Raw genomic sequence first — 21,300 nt, 5'->3', positions numbered from 1 at the left:
GTACTACATAAACAATTATTAATTTACTCTATTAAAGATACATTACTAAAAAAAAAGGGCGGGCCATGGTAGCTCAGCAGGCAGAGTTCTCGCCTGCCATGCTAGAGACCTGGGTTCGATTCCGAATGACTGCCCATGCAAAAAACCCAAAAAAAGATAAAGTACTTTTTATAATGTTGAGCTTTATTACTTTTGCCACCTTTCTTATTTATCCCACTTTGTTATACTCCGATGTATTTTCCCATATAATGGCATAAAACATAGAAAGATGATTCTCAATAGCTATATGATTTTACTTACTCAAATAAACCTTTGTATTATGAAAATATTTCACATCTGTGTACTTTATACCTCCAATCATACAGTATTTATCTTGAGGGTTAAAAACATGTCCTCTACTTTTTTTTAATCATTTCCCCAAACTATAAACGCCCCTTCTACCAAAGTATTCTAAACTGTACTATACACATTACAAAATGACTAAAATAATCATAGTTCTTACAGTACTAAAACACACACAAGCTAGAAATTTTGTGTATTGAAATAACAAGAAAAAGAAAAGAAAGCAAGTTTGCAGTAATAATAAATGTTATATAAATAAAAACATGCAAGTTGCAAACTAATCTGAATTCCCATAATAAAATTTAAAAACATAATTTTAAGTATTCACAACTACATGATACTATAGTAGACAAATGCCCTAAATGGAAAGTTATTGAAAGAACTTTTTCTTTTTTTTTTTTTTTTTTTGCTTTATGCATTGCTTCATATTCTACTGGAACCTAGAGAAAAGTAAAAGTATCCTTAGCTTGGATTTTATAAGAAATGGTTACTGCTGGACCTAGTTTTACATGTAAAAAAATATATTCCTAAAAAGTTTGGTACACTAAATTTATGTGTATGTATATATATACTGGGGTTATAAGCTGGTCTTTTAAGCGCTGACTATTTACAGACATCCTGGACAAAATATCTTTTTAAATAATCTTTTGGAATAGTGGCTTATATGTTTATAAATCCAACTTTTCATACATTGGATTTTCTTAAAGAACAATATAACATAAAAGAAACACAAGGCACAATTTAATATTATAAATTAATATAAATATTATAAATTATAATGAAAATAGTTTAGCCTTACTTTTCAATCTTCAAGCTTTAAAAGCTAGTTTCGTTCCTAACCCAATATGTCTTCATCTAAGCTATGTCCTTACAATGCCCACAATTTTCAGTGATCTATGTTATTTGGGAATTTTTATTTTGGAAAATACCAGGATAATAAATGACTGCTTTATATATTTAGCTTCATTTTAGCCTCCCTATATTCACACCCTAGAGGTTCCAGATTCTTATCCACAAAGTGATTATGCTCTAGGACTGAATCAGATTTGTAACAAATGTCCATTGGGATCCTTCGATTATCATCGATGGGCAGAGCCAATATATGTCTTCTAGCTCACTGAATCCTTTCACTTTACCTCAGGGACTTTCTACAAGGCTATGTGGTTAGCTTTGTTTCACAAATGACAAAAATGAATGAAAAATGATCCCAGAATAGAAAAATGGAAATTCAAATCATTATATAGTGTCTAAAAGCTACCCAGCATATACTAAGTTCGTGCCCAAACAAACAGGCTAACGTATGCAATAAAGGACATTTCTCTGTAAAGTTTTGAATTTCATTATCTTTAATTTTAATTAATCCAATTACTTACATGCACTGTTTATCTTAACATTCCAATATATACAGCCGCACAATAACACAAAATAGTCTAGAAACTATTACAATTTGTTTTTTAAAAATTTTCCAGAAAAAAAGGCATAAAGCTAATAAAATGAAATTTCAAATAAGTATGCTTTCTTCCAAATATTACCACATCAAAACAAAAATCCAACAATAGTCATGCAATTATCTAAAAATACAATATAGAATGCTACTCTTTTTCTTGAAAGAGTATCTTAGCATGTTATTTTCTCCTTTTTTGCTATTGATCTTGGAAGGTATTTTCCCTCAAATATTAAAAATGAAAAGTGCTTCTAAAGAGAGAAGAAAAAATTAAAGTGTAATGTTTTTATGTTACAAAGTATACAAAAATCTGTCACTACTTATGTTACAATTCTAGACATCAATAAGGTGCTTTTTCAATGCACCACTCAAAAATCAATTATATCAACTCTTTTGTATAGAGAAGCAGCACACCTCTCAGGCAACTAGTATTAATGAGTAGTCATGACTATAGAATCTCCATCTGTTTCTCTGACAAAGCTGTGGCTACTCTAGCCTCTCATTGAAATTCCATTAATCTGGTCTACCAAGGTCCAATGCGAAAATCAAAACCCCATCTAACCCTTTATCAGCTCACAATAACCTACAAGTGAACTCTGCCTGTTAGCATGCAGCAAGTTATGATTTTGCTATCAATCAGACAGTTGGCCAATAAAAGGGGTGGGGGATGGAGGACAGGCTGGAAACAGCACGTCTGGCAGGGTTTGGAGACTTATTTTTGTTTTCTGTTTTCATCCCCTTTCAATTTCTATAGGGTGTCTGGACTTTGTGAGATTATGCATTATTCTTCTTGGCTGTGATTTAATTGCTACCAGCAATCAAGTCGAAGCATCACTGAAGTGTGCTTGAATTTCATTAGAAGATATAACTTATGCTACTTTCCTACAGTACCTAATAAACCATAAAGAAACCAAAACACATATGGCTTGAGGGAATAACTGGAAAATTAGGTGGCCATTTGGGAACTGAGTGAACTTTTGAACCAGAGGAACAGAGAAAAAGAAATATTAGAGGGAAAGACAGACTTTTGAATGCACATAGATATGTGCAGGTTTGACCTTTTCAGTACTTTGAAAATTTCATTAGCATTATGAAAAATACATATCATGGTTTAAAGTTTATAATCCATCAATATTCAGATACTTTGTTAGTGCCTACCATAAGGTAAAAGTCAAAAGGACAAAACAACAATCTGATTGCTGCCTTTTGGTGACCTATGTTAATTTGGTCATAATATTATCTTTTTATAATTAATACATCATCAAGCTGAGGTCACATATTGAAGGAAAAATTATTCAGCAAAGAGAACACATATAAAATCTAAGTTTCAGGAAAAAAACAATGTAAGTAAATTATATCTTAGAGTGGAAATTAAAAATCCAGGTGATATTTTTAAATTAATTTATAATAATATTTTTTGGAAAAAAAATGTAACAGTTTCAAAATGGTATATCTATATATCTCAAATGAATAATACTAAAAGATAAAATTTCAATCTGTTTAAAAATTGCTTATTTAAACACTAATCAAAATGCAATGTTATACATAAATGTTACCAAATAATATTCAAATATTGATAAAACAGCCTTTTAACAACCAGTTGTTTTCATGATATTAATGAATTTCCTATATACTTGATTATGGAAATAATCAAATGATAAATTATTTATCATAAGAAAGAAAACATGATAATCATGTGAATATACTATAATTTAGCCATAATTTACTTTTTTAACAAATCACTAGAAGATTCTAACACTTATAGATATTTAATTGCTGGGTCCCTACTTTCATAATTTTTTAAAAAAACACACAATGCTCCCTTATATAGCGAAACATTATGCTATTTTGAGAGACTCTAAAAATATATACTATATGAATATAGCTGTGTGCGTATCTATCTATATAGACACACATTCTCTTGAGTACAAATACTCTCTATATGTATATACACACACATTCATATCTACCATCGCTTTGTAGAAAAGCAAAAGAAATAATGGCAATATGTCTGAAAAACAGTTCAACTTAAATGATAATTTCTAATTTTGTTTGAAAATATCATTTCATCAATTATAAAGCATTTTCTACTAGAAATGCTGTGAAGATCAGGTCAGAAAGAGTAATATCTGTTTTGGATAGCAAAAGTGGTTGAAGGAAAATGTGCATCTTTTTAAAAGATAGGTAGGAACATAAGAGAAAGAAATCCCTTCCACTAAAAATCGAAATTAAATGCTTGCCAAAATGTAAAATTCAACATAAAATGGCTATGATTATTATTGCTACACATTGCATAAAGTTCTGGATATAAAAAAAAAGATTGTGTTGTTCTGAACCAGTGGTTAGAATGTTTATCACTTACGCATGTACTTGACTTATCCCTGTTCTGCAATAGACATAATTTTATACCTCATAAAAGCAATTTATGTTTCCAAAGGGAATAATCTGGATAACATAAAATGTAGATTGCTCTGTTGCAAGAAGGATATTTTCATTCAGCAATTGTATTTAGAGATAGAACTGCACAGTTTGATCATCAAATAGTGGCAGAAGGCATTATTCATTTCTACGTTTATTTGAAACTTTGAGTGCCACAAATTAATATGCATGGTTAATTTATCAATACACATTTGAATTTATAACTATATATCACACTTATAAGATTTCTATTATACAGACACACTTGACTAGCTATATCAGAAAGCACTCACTATACTGAAAACAAGTTTCATAACTTTTGTAACATTTAGAAATCAGAGATAAAAATCAACTTTCATACTAATCCAATTAATACAAAGCACTATAATGTTACTGATAAGATGAGGTATTGTTAAGCGACAATCACAAGAAATGAAAATGGGTTTTGAAAGAAGCATTTGATGAAAACCTGTCTTGATGTGAGAAGGCAATGTAGGAAAAATTAATTTAATATTTTATGAACTCGTTTTGTATGAAGTTTTCAGAAAAAAATAGATCAAAAACCTGTTTCATTATTTATAAAATAAATAATACAACAAGCCATTAAGTAGCACAATAAAATTAAGCAAGAATCTGATAATATTAAATTAAGCAACAATATTAATAATATTCATACAATGATACAAGCAACTCTCTTAAAATTCTACTAAAGAAAAATTCCTAGGAAAAGAAGCAACTACATACTTAGGAAAATCTCACTATTCTTCTAAAACCACTAGAGAGAGCTCTTCTGTTCCTTAAAAGGCTCTGTAAAGGTAAGTTAAGTGAAACCTCTGTGTTTATCTGCTTTCTGACACGATCACCACCTCTACACATTGCATTGTTTTGAGTGAGTGCAAAGAAGCATATTTTATGAATAAACATCACTTACCATCAGAGGGGGCTTCATCATCTTTATCATATCGTTCTGAGGCTAATGAAACAGTATCTGGAGGCCCAGCAAAAGGGTCATCATATTCTTCCCCATCTTCTGCATCACCTGTATCAGAGGTCATTTAAAATAATGTTACTTTGTCAGAAGAGGTAAGTTTTACTTTTACATTTCAGTTGCTATCATAGGAAAACTTTTTAAAATGGGTACAAAAACAGGTGTTATTTTAGTTTCTATCCAGTGCAACTTAGATATAGTAAGAGTTTTGAAGGTCAGTATGCAACTACTTATTTATGATACAAGGAATACAGTCCCTAAATTATGACAGTCTCTATGAAGAAAACAAAAAAGTAGAAGCAGAGTAAAAGATGTGTATCTAAAACCAAAACAAAAACAAAAAAATAACCATGGAGAGCACAACAGAAAAAATAATTCAAGGAATTCCACTTATCCAAAACTTTGCAAAATTATGACAAGAAACTAATAATTTGAAAGTCATATGAATATTTTATGTTTTCGTTAACAAAGGATCACATTAAAGTAGATTATAAGTACCTAGCTGGGTTGTCAAGAAGAGGGATTCTTGACATTAAAACTGCATTAAAAAAAACTGCATTAAAACTCATATAAACCTTTTTAATTCAAACAAACTGGTTTACAAGTGAGACAATTTCAGTTTTCATTCATGATATATATCATTTTTTTTTATGTTCTGGCCAGTTTTCTACTTGATTTCTAAATCCTGAATTGTCATCTTTTTAAAGCATCCAATCCCCAAGATAAGATCTTTTGGTTTGGGATATTTCCCCATATTCAGTTAAAATAAAATTTTTCAAAAAGAGTTAATCAGATATTCACTAGCCCAGTTATTTATAAGCACTCATTTTTTTAACCCAATTCAGTAACAACAAAGGAAAATGTATGCTTAATATTATATCAAATATCTACCTTTTCAAAGTTCAAGTTACCTGTTAATAATTTAAGAGAAAACCAGCTACCTCAGGAATTACCCAAAAAGCATGGTGAAAATCCCTGTAGAAATCCTTGGGTACTTACAGTATCATTTTAAGACCACAGCTCCTGGGCTGGTCCAAAATAAAAAGTTAGTGGACTTCTCTGACACCCATATGATGGAGATGACCTTATTTTTTACCATATTTTCCATAGAGGAAACAGCCCCTTGAAGACAACATGGTCAAAATACTAAAAGAAACCAATGACAATCTCTATTTCCTTGTAAATTTGCAATTTTGTCAGCATCTATTATCCTTACCCTGAAAGTAAATACAGGGACATCTTACAACAGGACACTAAGAGCAGAACATAGAGATGATGATCTTTTTCTCAATGAGCCCACCACTAGGTGCACTCCACATGGTGAGGTTTTTCCTCCCAAATGAAAATTCCAAGAAACACATATACATACAAGTCATCCTTCAGATCTTAAATTTCTCTTTCTTTCTAGATATTCAAAGTACTCTTCAGAACATTCAGGGATCCCTTATAATATTTCTCTTACGGAAAGAAGTGTGCTCTGATTTTAAATATGAGGAAAAGGAATCTCCAACTGCTAGTAAAAATATTTTGAATATGGAATGACAGTTCAGGGAATATATTGTAATAGAGGTCATAAAACTCTCAATTGTTCTTAATTGCTTAACAAAGCAAGAATTTTTATGGTATGAATTTTCTAAGGGCATTTCATATCATGCACTATAAAAAAAAGTTTTCCACAGGTAAAAAGCTATTAAGATACTTTCACTATACCACCAGAACTCAGCACTTATCATACTACACAATTTGAATATACAAATTCAACAGTTAAAGCCAATGAATGTATGCACAGGATCTTGAAAAAAATCCAAATGCTCAAGCTTAAGCCTACTAAATTCTATATTGAGATAAAGAGAAAAAAAAGAAAAGAAAAAGTTTTGAGAATAAGAAGTGGTTTATTACCCTTTAATAATATCTATTATATATATTTTACATGGTTATGTATAAGTATATATATCCATGTATACAGACCCATATATAAACATATGCACACACCAATATATTAGATATATATGAAAAAGAGCATTACTAAAGATATAAATTCAAAAATATTTTATACAAATTAAGAATATTTATTCTACATAAATTGGTCACTGACAGGTTGAAGACCTCTGCGGCTCCTGTTTTTTAAAACACTTTTTGGTTTATATATTAAAGTAAAATTGTCATCAACCAATGTATTCTAAGAACTTCAAGTTATCACAAGCGCTGTTTTTTTAAAAAGTGTGTGATACTTATTTTTACCTAAACAAAGCAAATTAAGAAGTCCTATTGGCCTTAGTTCTTCCTTTTGTTTTTAGCTTCCCTTGGTTGACTCAGAAAGCAAAGAATCTCTGTGGAATCTGTACAGGGCTATTCCCTTTAAAACTTGCATAACTTGAAAGGAACATCATTTTCCACATGATATCCTACAACTTATAGTTGTTCTAGTGGTGTTTCATTCCTTTTTCCCTATAATTTTTTTAAAACCCAATAAAGAATAAGAGATCCTGCCCTGCCCTATAAGGAGCTTTAATTGAACACAGGGGTCGCTGTTGAGTAGTGCAAAGCATTTCTCCTCCCCGGGGACTAAGAATTTGCAGTTATTCCTGCAGACTTCTATAAATTAAAAGGAAAATGTTCAACTTGTATTCATGTAATAGAAAGCTGAACTCCAAATCAACAATGGACATCAGGTAAACGTATCCAATACAATTTACAGACATAATTGAAAGCATTACAGCCTAATCAGACATCTAAAAGAAAAGCATGCTCAAATGAAATGTCTACAGAATCGTTAGTTGGCAGCCATTCTATTACAATCACACATAATGTCAGTGGTGCCTTGAGCCTCTGCCAATGACAATAGCATAAATTTTGCATCTCATTTCTGTGGTCATAAAATTAATGATCAGTTTAAAAATACTTCTTTGTAAAAGTTACTGTGCAAAGAAAAGACATGAATGTGTCCCTGTTATGTACTCACAAGGATAATTATGGGGTTGTTGCTCATTAATACTGTTTCTTGTTTCCCTAGAAAACCATTTGATTTATCCTACAACTTCCAAAAGTTTAATTAACAATACAAAGTTAACACATAAAAGACAATGATCCAAGACTTCCCTTTCTATAATTTCAATGACAACTTAAATATCACAACAAAATCAAGGCTTACCCTTACCACAGCAGCATATTTGCCTGAAAACTATTTTAAAATTTATAACAGATGGGGTTCAAATCACTAATATCCATCCTTTTTTTTTTTTTTTTTTGCGCGGGCAGGCACCGGGAATCAAACCGGGGTCTCCCACATGGCAGGCAAGAACTCTGCCTGCTGAGCCAACATGGCCCGCCCCATTCTTTTTTATATGGTTCGTCATCAGTTAACAGTTTACTAAATGTCAACATATGTAGCCCAACATCAAATTCAACTCAACAGCCATGATCTCTACTGCCATGGAAGGTGATTTAACCAATTTTAATGCTTGTCAAAACAGTCCTATTTTAAATACAATCAAGTAAACATTAAACTAACTGATGTACTTTATATTTAGATAACCATTCCATTTTACAGAGATGAAAGCCAAACTCAGGGGAAAAAAAAATTTACTTGAGTGAAAACAAATTTCTAATTCTCTACTCACTCTTCACCTTGCCAAGATAATTTCAGACAGAATTAAACATTTACCTTGTCATTTATTAAGATAATTCTTAAAACTTTGAAGGATTCAGGTCACAACAAGAGGTTCTTCTTATAACTCTTTACAATAGGAAAGCTAATTTATAGCATGCAAATAATAAAGACAACTTCTCACACCAAACTGAAGTTAAAATGAGGATATCATTCCTCAAGAGCTGTCTCTGAAATACACTACTACTACAGGGCCCATAATCTCCAACATAGTTACTATATTTGTTCAAGGCCTGGGGGACAGGGAGGAGAAAAAAGGAAAAAGCTGGAAGTTATTTGTTCAGATTTCACTGCAAAGCTAACTTTCAACAGAAAATACACTTAAGAAGGGTAAGGGAAAGAAAATTAAACATCATCCACACTTCTGACTTTTCTGCTGTTTTTAAGGATACTATTAGGTTAGAATAAAATAGGTCCCTTTTTACCTAACAGTCCTGCTATTTCAAAAAATAGTTTAGCCCATTAATAAATTTAAGAAATAAGGGAAATGACAAGCTGAAAGGAAACTGCTCTCTAAGTAAATATCGTATATTTAATATTATCAATGGAGTTTTAAGGACAAAATCTATTAAATTATATTTCTGCAATTAGAGGAAAAAGGGTTTTAGAGGAGAAAATGAGAGCTTTTAGTTACAGCATCTTAAGGGAATGAAAAGTAATTTATTCACATTTTTAAAGCTATTAACACTATTTTTAAAAACATTTTCTTTGAAATATTTGTCTTGTGCTAAGATATGTGCCTTTCTCCTAAGAATTTATGATCTCAAAATTGTTGGAAAAGTGAATCTATAAACCAAAATTTACTGAAATACTCTTGACAAATGAAGTTGAATCTAAAAATAAACGTTAATATAATATTTATTTAATACCTACCATGTGTCTTCCACAGTTATTTTCACATTACTTTTTAACTTAATCATTCTATAAAGAAAAATAATCATACCTATATCATCACCGGAGAAAAATAAGACTACTATTAGGTCAAGATACAACCAAAAGTAAAACATTTTTTTTTAATTATATACTTAATATAATTAAGCAAATTCTATTTTATACTGTCAATAACAAACTTTACTACAAACAGTAATATCCTTTCTTTGGAAAAATAATTATTTGAAGGCACATTTAAGAGATTTATGACCTTGTTATGAGACTGAACAATTTCTAAGACAATCAGCATAATTTTAGTACATGAAGCCTATACTCAGGAGTTCTCTTCATAGAATTAGGCCATACTGCAACAAAGAATAGGAAACTAGGTCAGACAGTCACCCTCCCATGTACAATGCTTTGAAGGATTAAGAAAAAAGAAACTCTATTCTAGATAAAATAGGCAATATTTCAATGAATAAGAAGAACTAGGCCATGCAAGTTGGGTTCTAGATTGTTTAGAGTCAAATCTTTCCGAAGTACAAATAACATTAAGGAATTTAGAAAAACAACTGATAATAATTCACAAGTCCCAATGTGTCAGACTTCTTCAACAAGAAATCTAGACTTGAGTAATATAAGTAGATAAAATAAGGACTTCAATAAATTAAAGAGACAAAAATGGAACTTTCTATGTGAATGAATATAAACAGCAAGTGGAAAAATTAGCTCAATTGTCAAGCCTCAATACCTAGGAGCTACTGTAATAAAAGAAGTTTCTACCAATACAAATTATTCTCACCAAAAACAAAAAAAGCCTAGAAAAGTCCCCTGAGATACACGCAGCTTAGTGTTTCAACAAATGCATTAGAATTAATTAACTTTATTTAAGAACTCTCTACCTGGTCTTCCTCTCGCCAACAGTGATATTAAAGTTGTATTTGTCATTTGTTAAAATTAAATATGTGAAACAATTGAGGACATAAAAGTAAAAAGGAGATAAATAATCTCTGTTTATTTCACTGTGACCCCTTTCACCTGACTTGAGCGAGCAAGAGAGAGAGAAAGAACAAAAATAGCCAACAGGAATTCTGCTCAATTCTCCTTGGATGAAGACATCCAAAACTCCAAAGAGAAAATGTAAGGGAAAAAAATAAAAAGCAGCAGCATCAAAACATACTTAGAATTGAATTTATTCAATGTAGAAATCCGATAATAAATTCCTATTAAAAAAAAAGATGCATCTCGAATAATTCCTTTACCTATTAAGTCTGTACTAATTTTCTTCACTATTCCTAACAAACTATAGGAAAAGACTTTTTAGAATAAAGCTGAATATAGTTTTAGGACACAACAGCATAAAATTCTCAGCTTTTCTGATTTCATACAATTTATCCACAGGTTACTTTTAAGCAGGCATTCTTGGCAATTAGTTAACTCAATACATCAGTACTGAGCTATAGATGAGGAAAATTCAGAGGAAAATGATTATAGGGAATCTCTTAATTCCATGTTATTTGAACTCTTATTCTAGGTTCACTTTTCAAATTCTATCAAATACTATATAAACTTCCATTCTCACTGGAGATAAAGAACATACTTCAGTAATGTAATTTTAATATCCACACACCTGAACAAGTCCTAAAACAGAATACCAAATGGAAAGTTCCTCTACTATTAGTGAACCATATGCAGTTATACAGCTTCATATTATCATGCTTTCTTAGCTTAAATTTTTTCATGTACAAATAATTAAGTTACAAAGAGAGTTTGATAAATAATCACTGGAACAAAATATGACTTTAAAGAAGCAAGGCAGAACTTGACATCTAATACTCCTCTGTAAATAGAATGCCATATAAAAGTTATCATAATTAAAATGCATAAATTCCTTATTTCTATATTTAACTACACTAAATGTAACATGATTAAACCCATAGTTTAGGATTCGTTGTAGAATATAATAACTGAGAACTTGTAGGGAGGAGGAGTTTCTTGAATTTCTCTTTATTTAAGTGTCAAAATTTTTAATATGAAAAAAAAATCTCATCTCTCCCCTCCAATCTAGACATAGAGACACACTGATCTTGACGATTTAAAAGTTTTAAAAAGAAACTGTGGTTTCCTTTTAACTGTTTGATTTTAGGTTTGTCTGGTTAAGTACTTGGTTTATTGAAATTGTCATTACCCTCTCACTTATCAATTGGCAGCACTATGAATTACTCTGTGGTATCCACTAACCCCTGTTAGAAGATGCCATTCTATGTTCTCTCCCAAACCTGATTCAAGTGGGTTAACTGACCTCTTCCTGTGACTCTCACGCCAGCATCCACAGCCTTCAGGTCATGACCTAGGAATTAGCATTATGGAAATAAGGGCCATCCATGTTCTCCTTACAGAATTTAAGACCTGAAGTAGCAGAAACTTCTTACACCTTCCAGATCTGGTTTTCAGTACACTAAACAGCTGTGTTTCAAATCTTAAGGAAGGCAAGTGAGCAGCACTCTTATATGTTTCAAAAAATGAAATTCAAGTCCCTTTGAAAAGGTCTATGACACACATTTATTCAAATCATTAAGTACCATGTTGAAAATAAAACTAGCATTTGAAAAAAGATTCAATCATGTTCTCATACAAAAATTTATATTTTAAGAAAACCAATTATCCTTCAGAACATAGTTTATAAGCACCCAGCCACAAGGCCCTCCTGTTCATACCAATACTAGATAAAATAATCTCTGCCGTGTTAAATTGCATTTTGGGTTGGGATTTCACCTCTACACCACGAAGTTATTTCATATGTAACTGCAGTTGGATACCTATCATATTAAATTTCTGCCCCAATGTACTCAAAGAAACACAAGACCTAAAGCATTTCAAATATATAAGATTTCTGCATCAGAAGGTTCTGCACTGAGCAGCTTCTGGATACACTTAAAAAAAATTTCTCAGCAGGGGGAGCTAGCACTCTCATCTTAACAGTCTAAGTATAGACATTTAAATTTATATTCCAACTATCAAATTTCCGTATGTGTTAAATTATCCTATTGAAAATTTCCATAGAAAAAAAAAACAGGTTTTAAAAACTTGAAAATTTACCTTTGTCTTGAAATTCCTGAAGATAGCTGTAAAATAAAAGAACATTATATTTTAAAATGACGGTTGACAAATCAAAACGAGTCCTGATTACTGATAATAATTCAAGTCTATTTTTTAAATCTATATTATAAATACACATTTAGATAAAAAAATTATCGCCTATTTCTGAAATGACAATCCTAAGAGGCTTATGATCTTATATACAAACCTGAGGTATAGGAGCAAGATCAGGAAATATTTCCAATACCTACGCTTATGTTACATTTATTCACTTAAAGTACAAACAATTAAAAGGATACTTTTTTCTGGTGTCTGAGGTATTGTTCAGATTTATATTAAAACCCTCAGTCTGCCTTACAGCATTTAAACCTCATATATCATTTAAACCTCACAGAGTCAAAACAGACACTTGGATTTTGCTAGGCGTGCTTAGGAAAATACATAATCAAGAACCTTCACCAAAAAATGGTATTATGATACACATGTTTATTTTAAAAACTATTAAAGTAGAAATTTTGCCCTCTAAAAATGCTTAATATCAATTAAATCAGAATATTAAAATGATCATCAACTTTTATTTAAATGGTAATTAGAAAATTGTTTCTAAATAAGAAATTGATAGTGAAATCCAAGTGACTTACATAGACTTTACATCTTTTATCTTCTTAATAAGGGATTCTCTTTTTTCCTTTGCTTTCTTGGATAAATTCTCCCCTCTCAGTGTATCTGCTACAAATATTTCAACATCTAAACAATGAAACATAAGAAGGAGGATAAAAATTATAGGAAAGAATCATCTTTTGTGAAGACAAATACCACAATGATTGTTTCTATCTATAAATGTTAACATCTGTACAATTTGTTAAAGTTATTTATCAGTCCAAAGTATATCAGTTGAACTATGCTTCAAATACTAAATTGAACAAATCTGCTCACAACTTAGCTAATAAAATTCGTATACTCTTCTTACACTTAGTACAGCAATGCTATTTGTGTGCTTGGCATCATGAAGTCGGGAAGAAGCACAGAAGTTTTAATAAACTATGGTGTCCCATAAAACATATTCTCTTATACAAAAACAAGCACTGACGTTTTATGCCTATGCTACTACCATTTTATAGTATTTTTTTAAGTTCATGTATAAACAAGTTATTTACAATATTTAATCAATATAAGCTAATGCCTCTGGCAAGGGCTGTTTTTCCAATGTATTCTGCTTTCAGGTGTATACACAATATTTAATGTTATAAAGGGAAAAAATAAATTCCTTTTTTCTAGCCAAGGTTCCTAAATCAAACCCTCCTCCTTACCTATCCTACCCACTCTTACCAACCCACAAATTAACACTGGTTGTGTCATTTTGAGAGCTCTTGCTTTCTGCCACTTGGTATTACCACCTGGAAATATTTCTGAAATAAAGGAAGTGACAAAAATAGATTCTTCCACTATTTAAGAATTCAGGAGACAAAAGATAAGATTCAGTGGCCTTACAGAACATTTTCACATAGCCTTTCAAACAAAATTACTAAACTTCTAAATTACTCTGTCTAGTTCTAATATAAAATTTCAACAAACTCTTGCTGATTTGATTTTATAAGTCTCATTCTTATTGTTTATAAAATACTGTACTACTTTCATTTTATTTTCTGAATTTCAAAGCTCACTTTGAGGTATCTAATAAAAGGATACCATTATTTTTTAGGTAGGTACTGCTGTAAATCATTTATCTATCATACTGAAGAGATGTATATATGTTTTTCTTTCTTTTCATTTAACAATTTATCACTCACAGTGATAAAGGATGGTATCAAAACATACAATGTAGGTAACTCAAAATAGTATAACAAATAGCTTCTCAACTGTACATAGAATTTACATTTAAACAGTTTTAAGATACAATGTTTGTAATCAATTTTTAATTTTTGATTACAATTAGAAGTATCCTGATTAAAGAAAAGTTGATTAAATTGTTACACTATACATTCATAATGAACATCTAAAGTTTATTACATAATGACATGTAATGTTATAAGTCAATATCACTAGTGACAGAATCAAAATTTAATCTTGTTATTTTTTTTAAATAGCTTTTTGGTTTGAAGTCCATTCATAACTAGTATTGTTAAAAGCATCAAAAAGAAATGAAAGCAAAATGTCACAGCTTCTCCTTCCTTGAGTTGCCCATATTTTACAGAGAGGTCATAAGATATAATCTAATAAAAGTGCAAGTTAGACCTAGACTTCTAAAGTGAGTCCAAAATAATGAAATTTATGAAGCAACACTCTGCTGTAAAGTCTTTAAATTTTCTACCCAGAGAACACGCAACCTTCAGACTTACAGGTACTAGCTGAAAAGAAGAGATCATTGGTTTCCCTGAGATCTTTACAACAATTCTACTAAGAAAATGAAATAACGGAAGGAGTAGCACATCCCTGTTGCTGATTCTTTCGACTGGACTCAATATTTGGAGAATCACTGGCACAATGACTGGTGCATATCTACTTAATGCTATTTTCACTCAGTGTTTGTCTTTAATTCCCTCTTCAGGAGTATTTAATTGCCTATTTTACATCTTCATTATACAATCCAAGTTTAAACAAACAGGATCTATTTTGTAACCGTGGAAGCAGTAACAGAACAAATTAGAGTCCCAAGAGTTCTTTCTTTTAAAGATTATTTCTGTTCTATAAAACTGAGAAAACACAAAAGTGTTTCTAACACCTCCCCCCAAAATTTTAAAAATACTAAGCCAGGCTATTGTTTTATGAGAAAGTATGTATGGAAAAAGTGGGAGACTGCAAGGAGGATTGGTGATTTTGAAGTGAAAGATTCAGAATTTGGGCAGGGAGAAACATGTATTTTTTTAGAGTATAAATGTTTTAATTTACTTATTTCTAAAGCTTTTCCCAGGAAAGGGTTTAAGGCAACTAAAATTATTTAGTATATATTGAAAACTTTTAAATCAAATATAGAAATTTAAATTGGAAGCAGGTCCTATAATAATTTTAGTTTGCCAGTTGCCCACCGTTTTGTTTTGTTGTGTGAGTGTGTTTAGCTTTGGAAATCTAGGTTATTTCTGAATACCCCCATATACGTTCCCCATTCAATCTAGAATCAAACGAAACCAGCCTCTGGACGCGCAGGGGGGCTTTTTCTTTGGTCGGGACCCTGCGGAAATCACCGACCCAGCTCCCTGGTCCCCGGGCCAGCGCAAAGTCGGCCTGAGCAAGCGCCAAAACGTTCCTCAAGCTTAGCTTGAAGAAGCCGGGCGGTCTGCACCCGAGTCAACTGAGTGTTAACGCCCCAGGTTCCCGTACAGGAACTCTGAGCCCGCAGCGCTGGGTTTCGGGCAGCACCCTAGCTAGACAAATGGGGCTGGGTCTGAGGCTTTGTAGCTCTGAGCCAGGGTAATATTTCAAAAGCGAGCAATAAAAGTCTTGGACGAATCAAGCGCTCTTCGGCAGCGTGGAAAAGAGATTTGAAGCTTTTTATTTTGTTCTGAATAGCTCTGCAAAATAGCTTAGCTCTCTTCTATCTTTCTTTAGCAGTCCTATCACTCGGTTAATACGCATATTTCACTGACTCCTGACTGCCTGTAATTCGGGGAGCATCCATAACTTGATTACAAGGGAAGGTCAGCATGCTCGACTAGCTTGCCTTTGGCCTGGCGTGCTAGAATTTCTTTACTACGGAGGGAAAGCTTTCTGCTTCTCAGAGCCCTGCGCCTAGCACCGGAGGCTGGATGCAGGAGGCGGCGGGGAGAGGGCAATCCCAATACACCAAGGCTAACCCCCCACTACGCCCCGCCCACAGCCGGTCAGTCCCGGGTATCTAACCCCAGATCTACACCATCTGCATCAGTCTCCGACCCCAAATCATATAGGAGGAAAAAGCAATACTGAGAAAGTAAATGTGATGGTGATTTTTGCTCCTGTTACACCTTCACATTGTCTCAAGAGTAAACCTTATCTCCCAGTACAGTTGTAAGAAACTGGGGGAGATGGCCACTAGAACTGATCTGATTTAAGATTGTTCTGTAGAGAAATGTTAAATTCTCAAAACTAAAAGATGACTTGTCCTGGCTCAGCAATCCTTAAACAAATAGTTTAAATTAGAAACCTGTCCATAGCCAAGCTCCTAATGCTTAAACACACACCAAATGTTATTTCAATTTTCCTTTCCTTCCCACTCCCTCACCCCTAGGAGAACATACAGACCCCAGAGAAAAAATGTCCCTAAATGTCCCTAGAGTCCCAGTTGTCGAGTCAGGTGTCTAACACACACACACACACACAGACTGCTTTCTACCAAGTTCCATACTGATCACACACAGTGAGAAGGTTTGGAACTACACACAGACAGAACACTTTAAATTCTTGCAAACACTAAAATAAACTGCCAGCTCCTCCAAGTTGGATACAAAAAGTTTGACCAACTGTCCTTTCCATCTCTACCAACTAAAAACAGCCAGAATATGACTCCAGGCTGGAGGTTGTAAACAAGTCACAAAGGTAAGCCTGTGGTGTCTTCCCTCCTGGTCCCCCAACTATCCAATACCCTTCTCCTAAATACACATACACACCGCCTCTGTGATGACCAAGATTGTACAGGAGACTGAGACAAGAATTGGACTGAATCTACCACCATTTGCTCAGCCTCAGATCAATAAAATTGGTGTAAAACCAATCACACAACACCCCAAATGGCTTTACTACTTAATTCTACATCTCTCTACTTCATGAATTGGGCAAGATTTCACTTTATATTCACTGAATTGTGCTGTACCAAGCAATGCAGTAAGGATCCAGCCTAGAACTTAAGCTGGATCAGAACAAAAACACAAGCTTTTCTTCTCTGTTAAAGGGGGATACTGCTAACAAACACCTACTGGCGAAACCATACAAGTCAAATAAACTGGGCACATGTAGATCAATGGAGCCCAATGCCCAGAGTTGGAAAATGGCTAATTGAAAAGTTATTGATTATTCCAATCAATGTCTTTCACTTGATTATCTAGCATTTTTATAAGTTATGGTTGAACTGTGGTCTTTTTGAACATGGAAAACTCATGAACAAGCACAGGAATTCTCAAAGTACAATGGGTAAAACATACCTGAGCCTTACCACCCAATGATCTGATTAAATTTTCAAAACTGGTTTGCAGGCTAAATGATTTCTTTCGATAGAAAGCTGGGCTTTGAAGGATAGGGTTGGGCATCTCTCGACTTCTAAAAGATGAATTCGTGATAAATAGCCCATTGTAATAATCAAAATCTTTTTACCACACAGTTTCAAAGAAGGCACAGTGAATAACACATTAGTCTGAGATTTACACTATATTCACTGTTAGGCAACATCTATTGTAATGTGTTCAGAATGTGATTGAAAAAGAAATGTAAACTCAGTGGAATGAACAAGATAGACTTGGCTTTAATTGAAAAAGACAAACTAAGTGAATAATGAGGATATAAAAACTAGCCTATGCCATTTTTATCACCCATATATGACACTTAATCTTAAATTTATGAGCAACAACTGAACTGTGTTTCAAACCACCAGAGGCTTTCCCTATTCTGTTGTTTCTATCTTCTTTCTAGTAATACTTAATGCTAATAATAGTAGAGATAAACCCATTTGGAAATTTTCCATATATTGCTCACTTTTCAGTATATTTAGACTCTTTAAAAAAAAAAAACAACAATTATTTGGATTAAATAATTATAAAAAACTATGCATACTATCAAGAGCCTCAAATGAGGTTGCAAACACTTTCAATGGAAAGTCATGTGGAAAACAAGCCAGTCAAAAGATCTCACCAAAAGAAGTAGAATGTTAGATGTTTATGATGAATAGGCAAATAATTTTCCTAATACCACACCTGAATTCATCTGTATCTTTTGACCCATGTAAGAAACTCTAATATTTCTGATTCCCTGATTTACAAATGCATAAACACATTCCCATTCCTAGAAGGGAAAATCTTGGACATGTTGATAGACTGATTTTATTTTAAGATCATAATCTCCTACTGACCTTAGGCTCATTAATTACTATTGCCAAAATGAGGCACGCTTGGTCTTGTTCTGCAGGAAAATCCAGGTGCTAGAGAAGTAGGTAACTATTGGTGACTCAGTAGGTGGCACTCTTCCCTTTATATACTCGACCAGTGCCCCAGAAGGAAGTTATGGGGTACTAGATATACCATAAATAATTCTCATGGGAAAACTAAAACGAAAATGTTGACCAAATTATAAATGAAACTTTGGGCAAAATGGAATTAGAACTATACTATCTGCTGCATTTAAGAAATTTCGCCTCCATTTCAACCAAATTGCATTCTTTATTTCGTGCTCTCAAAAGGATTATCGATCATTATGTGCGAAGTTTAAAAATAAAAAAAGTTCCCATGTTTCCCCAATAGGGGTAAATGTAATATTTCTAATCAAAACTGCCATATGAACAGAATCTCAAGGCCACTGTACAGAAACTTTATAGCCACTTTATTGTTTGGTTTGGTTTTGATTTTTCAGAGCACTGATAACCACTATTTTCTTTCAACATTGGTTTCATTTCTAATTTAATAAAGGTAAATAACATCCTCTTGCAGTTTTCCTTTTTTAAATTTGTTGGCCTAAATAGCTCAACCTTAATAAGGAATACCTGATTGCAAATTACTAACTCTCCAGAATTCAAAGGGTAATTAAACAAATGAATGGGTAAGGAGGGCTTTCTAGTTCTCACTCTGGTGCCTGCCTGGAGGAAAAACTAATATAAATCAAGATTATTCTAGTTGCTAGTTCTAGTCAAAATATTTGGATGTGGGAGAAGATTAAGTATTCGAAATCTGGGATTAGCCTTTATTTTAATTTTCCATGCTAAACTTGCTCTTTCATTACTATGGAAAATAAAATCAAAGGTCGCCTATAATACATAAGGCAATTCAAAATTTGCTTTTGCTAATGACAACAAAAATGTTACTCTTTACATACATGGAACTGAAAAAATTACTCAACACTTTTATTAAAAGTATAGACATTAAAGATTTAATATACTGATCCTACAGAAAATGTAAATTACAAACTACACAGCCACTGATGGGTTACCAGTAAAGGTGAATTAAGAATGATAACATCTAAAATAAATTCAGTTTGAAATAGTGGTAAATGAAAGTGAGGGGTAAGGGGTATGGTACGTATAGTTTTTTTTTCTCTATTATCATTTTATCTCTTTTTCTGTTGTCTTTTTATTTCTTTTTCTAAATCGATGCAAATGTACTAAGAAATGATGAATATGCAACTGTGATGATATTAAGAATTACTGATTGTATATGTAGAATGGAATATATTTAAATGTTTTGTTAATTTTTTTTAATTAAAAAAAAGAAGGATAACATCCATGTTTTGTTTTGTCTTTTGTATTTCTATTGTATGTTTTTAAAAGAAAAAGGGATGAGAGATGGGGGGCAAATATTGACAGGTTAGCAAAAATCTGCTATAATCAGCAAGAAAAGTAAAAATAAAGAAAATTAATATGATGAAGAGAATACAGTTGAGAACCTAACCCTATGAAGCAGCTGGAAAGTCAACGGTTAAAACATTATGTGATATATAATGATTTGGATAATAGGCATATAGACACAAAGGGAAATGTCCAAGCAATGTTATTTTGTTAGGCATTATCTTTTGACTCTTTTTTTTCCCCCCCGAAACCAAAGAATTTTAAACTCCTAAAGTTAAGTCTCTTATCTTCTCTACAGAGTTGTAGCACGGCGCCATGCATTCTAAGAGCACTCAACTGAACTACAATCACCAGTCTTGGTTTCAAAGCCAACAACTAGGTAGGTCTGCAACATTTCTAAAATTTCAAACTAATACCAACAGTTCCTCTACAGTTTTACTAATTCTACATCTAACTATGCACTATTACCCAAACTATGCGAATCATCATGCACAATCCCAAAAAGTATTTTTTGGATGAAATATATAAAATAGATGCTGAAAGCATATTTTCTTGAAGTCTTCCCTACATCAAAAAAGAGCTTAATTACAGTCAAACATAAAATCTTAGCAACTTGTCTTGAATGACGTTGTTTAAAACCAAAAATAAGGTGTAATCCAAATTTATAATCCCCAAACTTTGAATGTTTTAGTATTTGTTTTGAATACTTCATGTTTGTTTTGATATGTGATTTGCTATATTAATGTGAAATACTGAAAATGCCAATGAAATGTTAAAAAAACAAAAGGCTGATTTCAGACATTATACTAGTATATAATCTAAAGACAGAAAGATGGCTAATGTATATAGGAAGTTAGCATTGGCAGATAACAATGTATTTAATGTACTTCTGAGTTTTCAATTAAAATTACACAAGGGACACTTGAAATACTTGTTACTAATGACTATTTGAAAATAAAGGGTCTCAATACCTATTTCATACATACTATCTGCTAATATATGATTATAAATCC

General features: G+C 32.3%; 1 protein-coding gene across 2 annotated transcripts in view; it reads right to left on the bottom strand.

Moving 5' to 3' along the window:
- The window catches only part of SKAP2 (src kinase associated phosphoprotein 2), a 228,482-nt gene that overhangs the window by 205,198 nt on the left and 1,984 nt on the right, over positions 1-21,300 (bottom strand). The window contains exons 2-5 of one of the 2 annotated variants that reach the window (XM_077121197.1): positions 13,470-13,575; positions 12,829-12,854; positions 12,032-12,079; positions 5,136-5,243 (exon numbers count right to left, since the gene is read on the bottom strand). In XM_077121197.1, coding sequence (XP_076977312.1) covers positions 5,136-5,243; positions 12,032-12,079; positions 12,829-12,854; positions 13,470-13,575 — 288 coding nt within the window. The remainder of the gene's footprint in view (positions 1-5,135; positions 5,244-12,031; positions 12,080-12,828; positions 12,855-13,469; positions 13,576-21,300) is intronic. The other variant, XM_077121206.1, reaches the window with a different exon arrangement.

Source organism: Tamandua tetradactyla, chromosome 1 (genome assembly GCF_023851605.1).
Source record: "Tamandua tetradactyla isolate mTamTet1 chromosome 1, mTamTet1.pri, whole genome shotgun sequence".
In the NCBI taxonomy this organism is placed as follows: Eukaryota; Metazoa; Chordata; class Mammalia; order Pilosa; family Myrmecophagidae; genus Tamandua; species Tamandua tetradactyla.
This window is presented reverse-complemented; position numbering and strand designations above follow the sequence as displayed.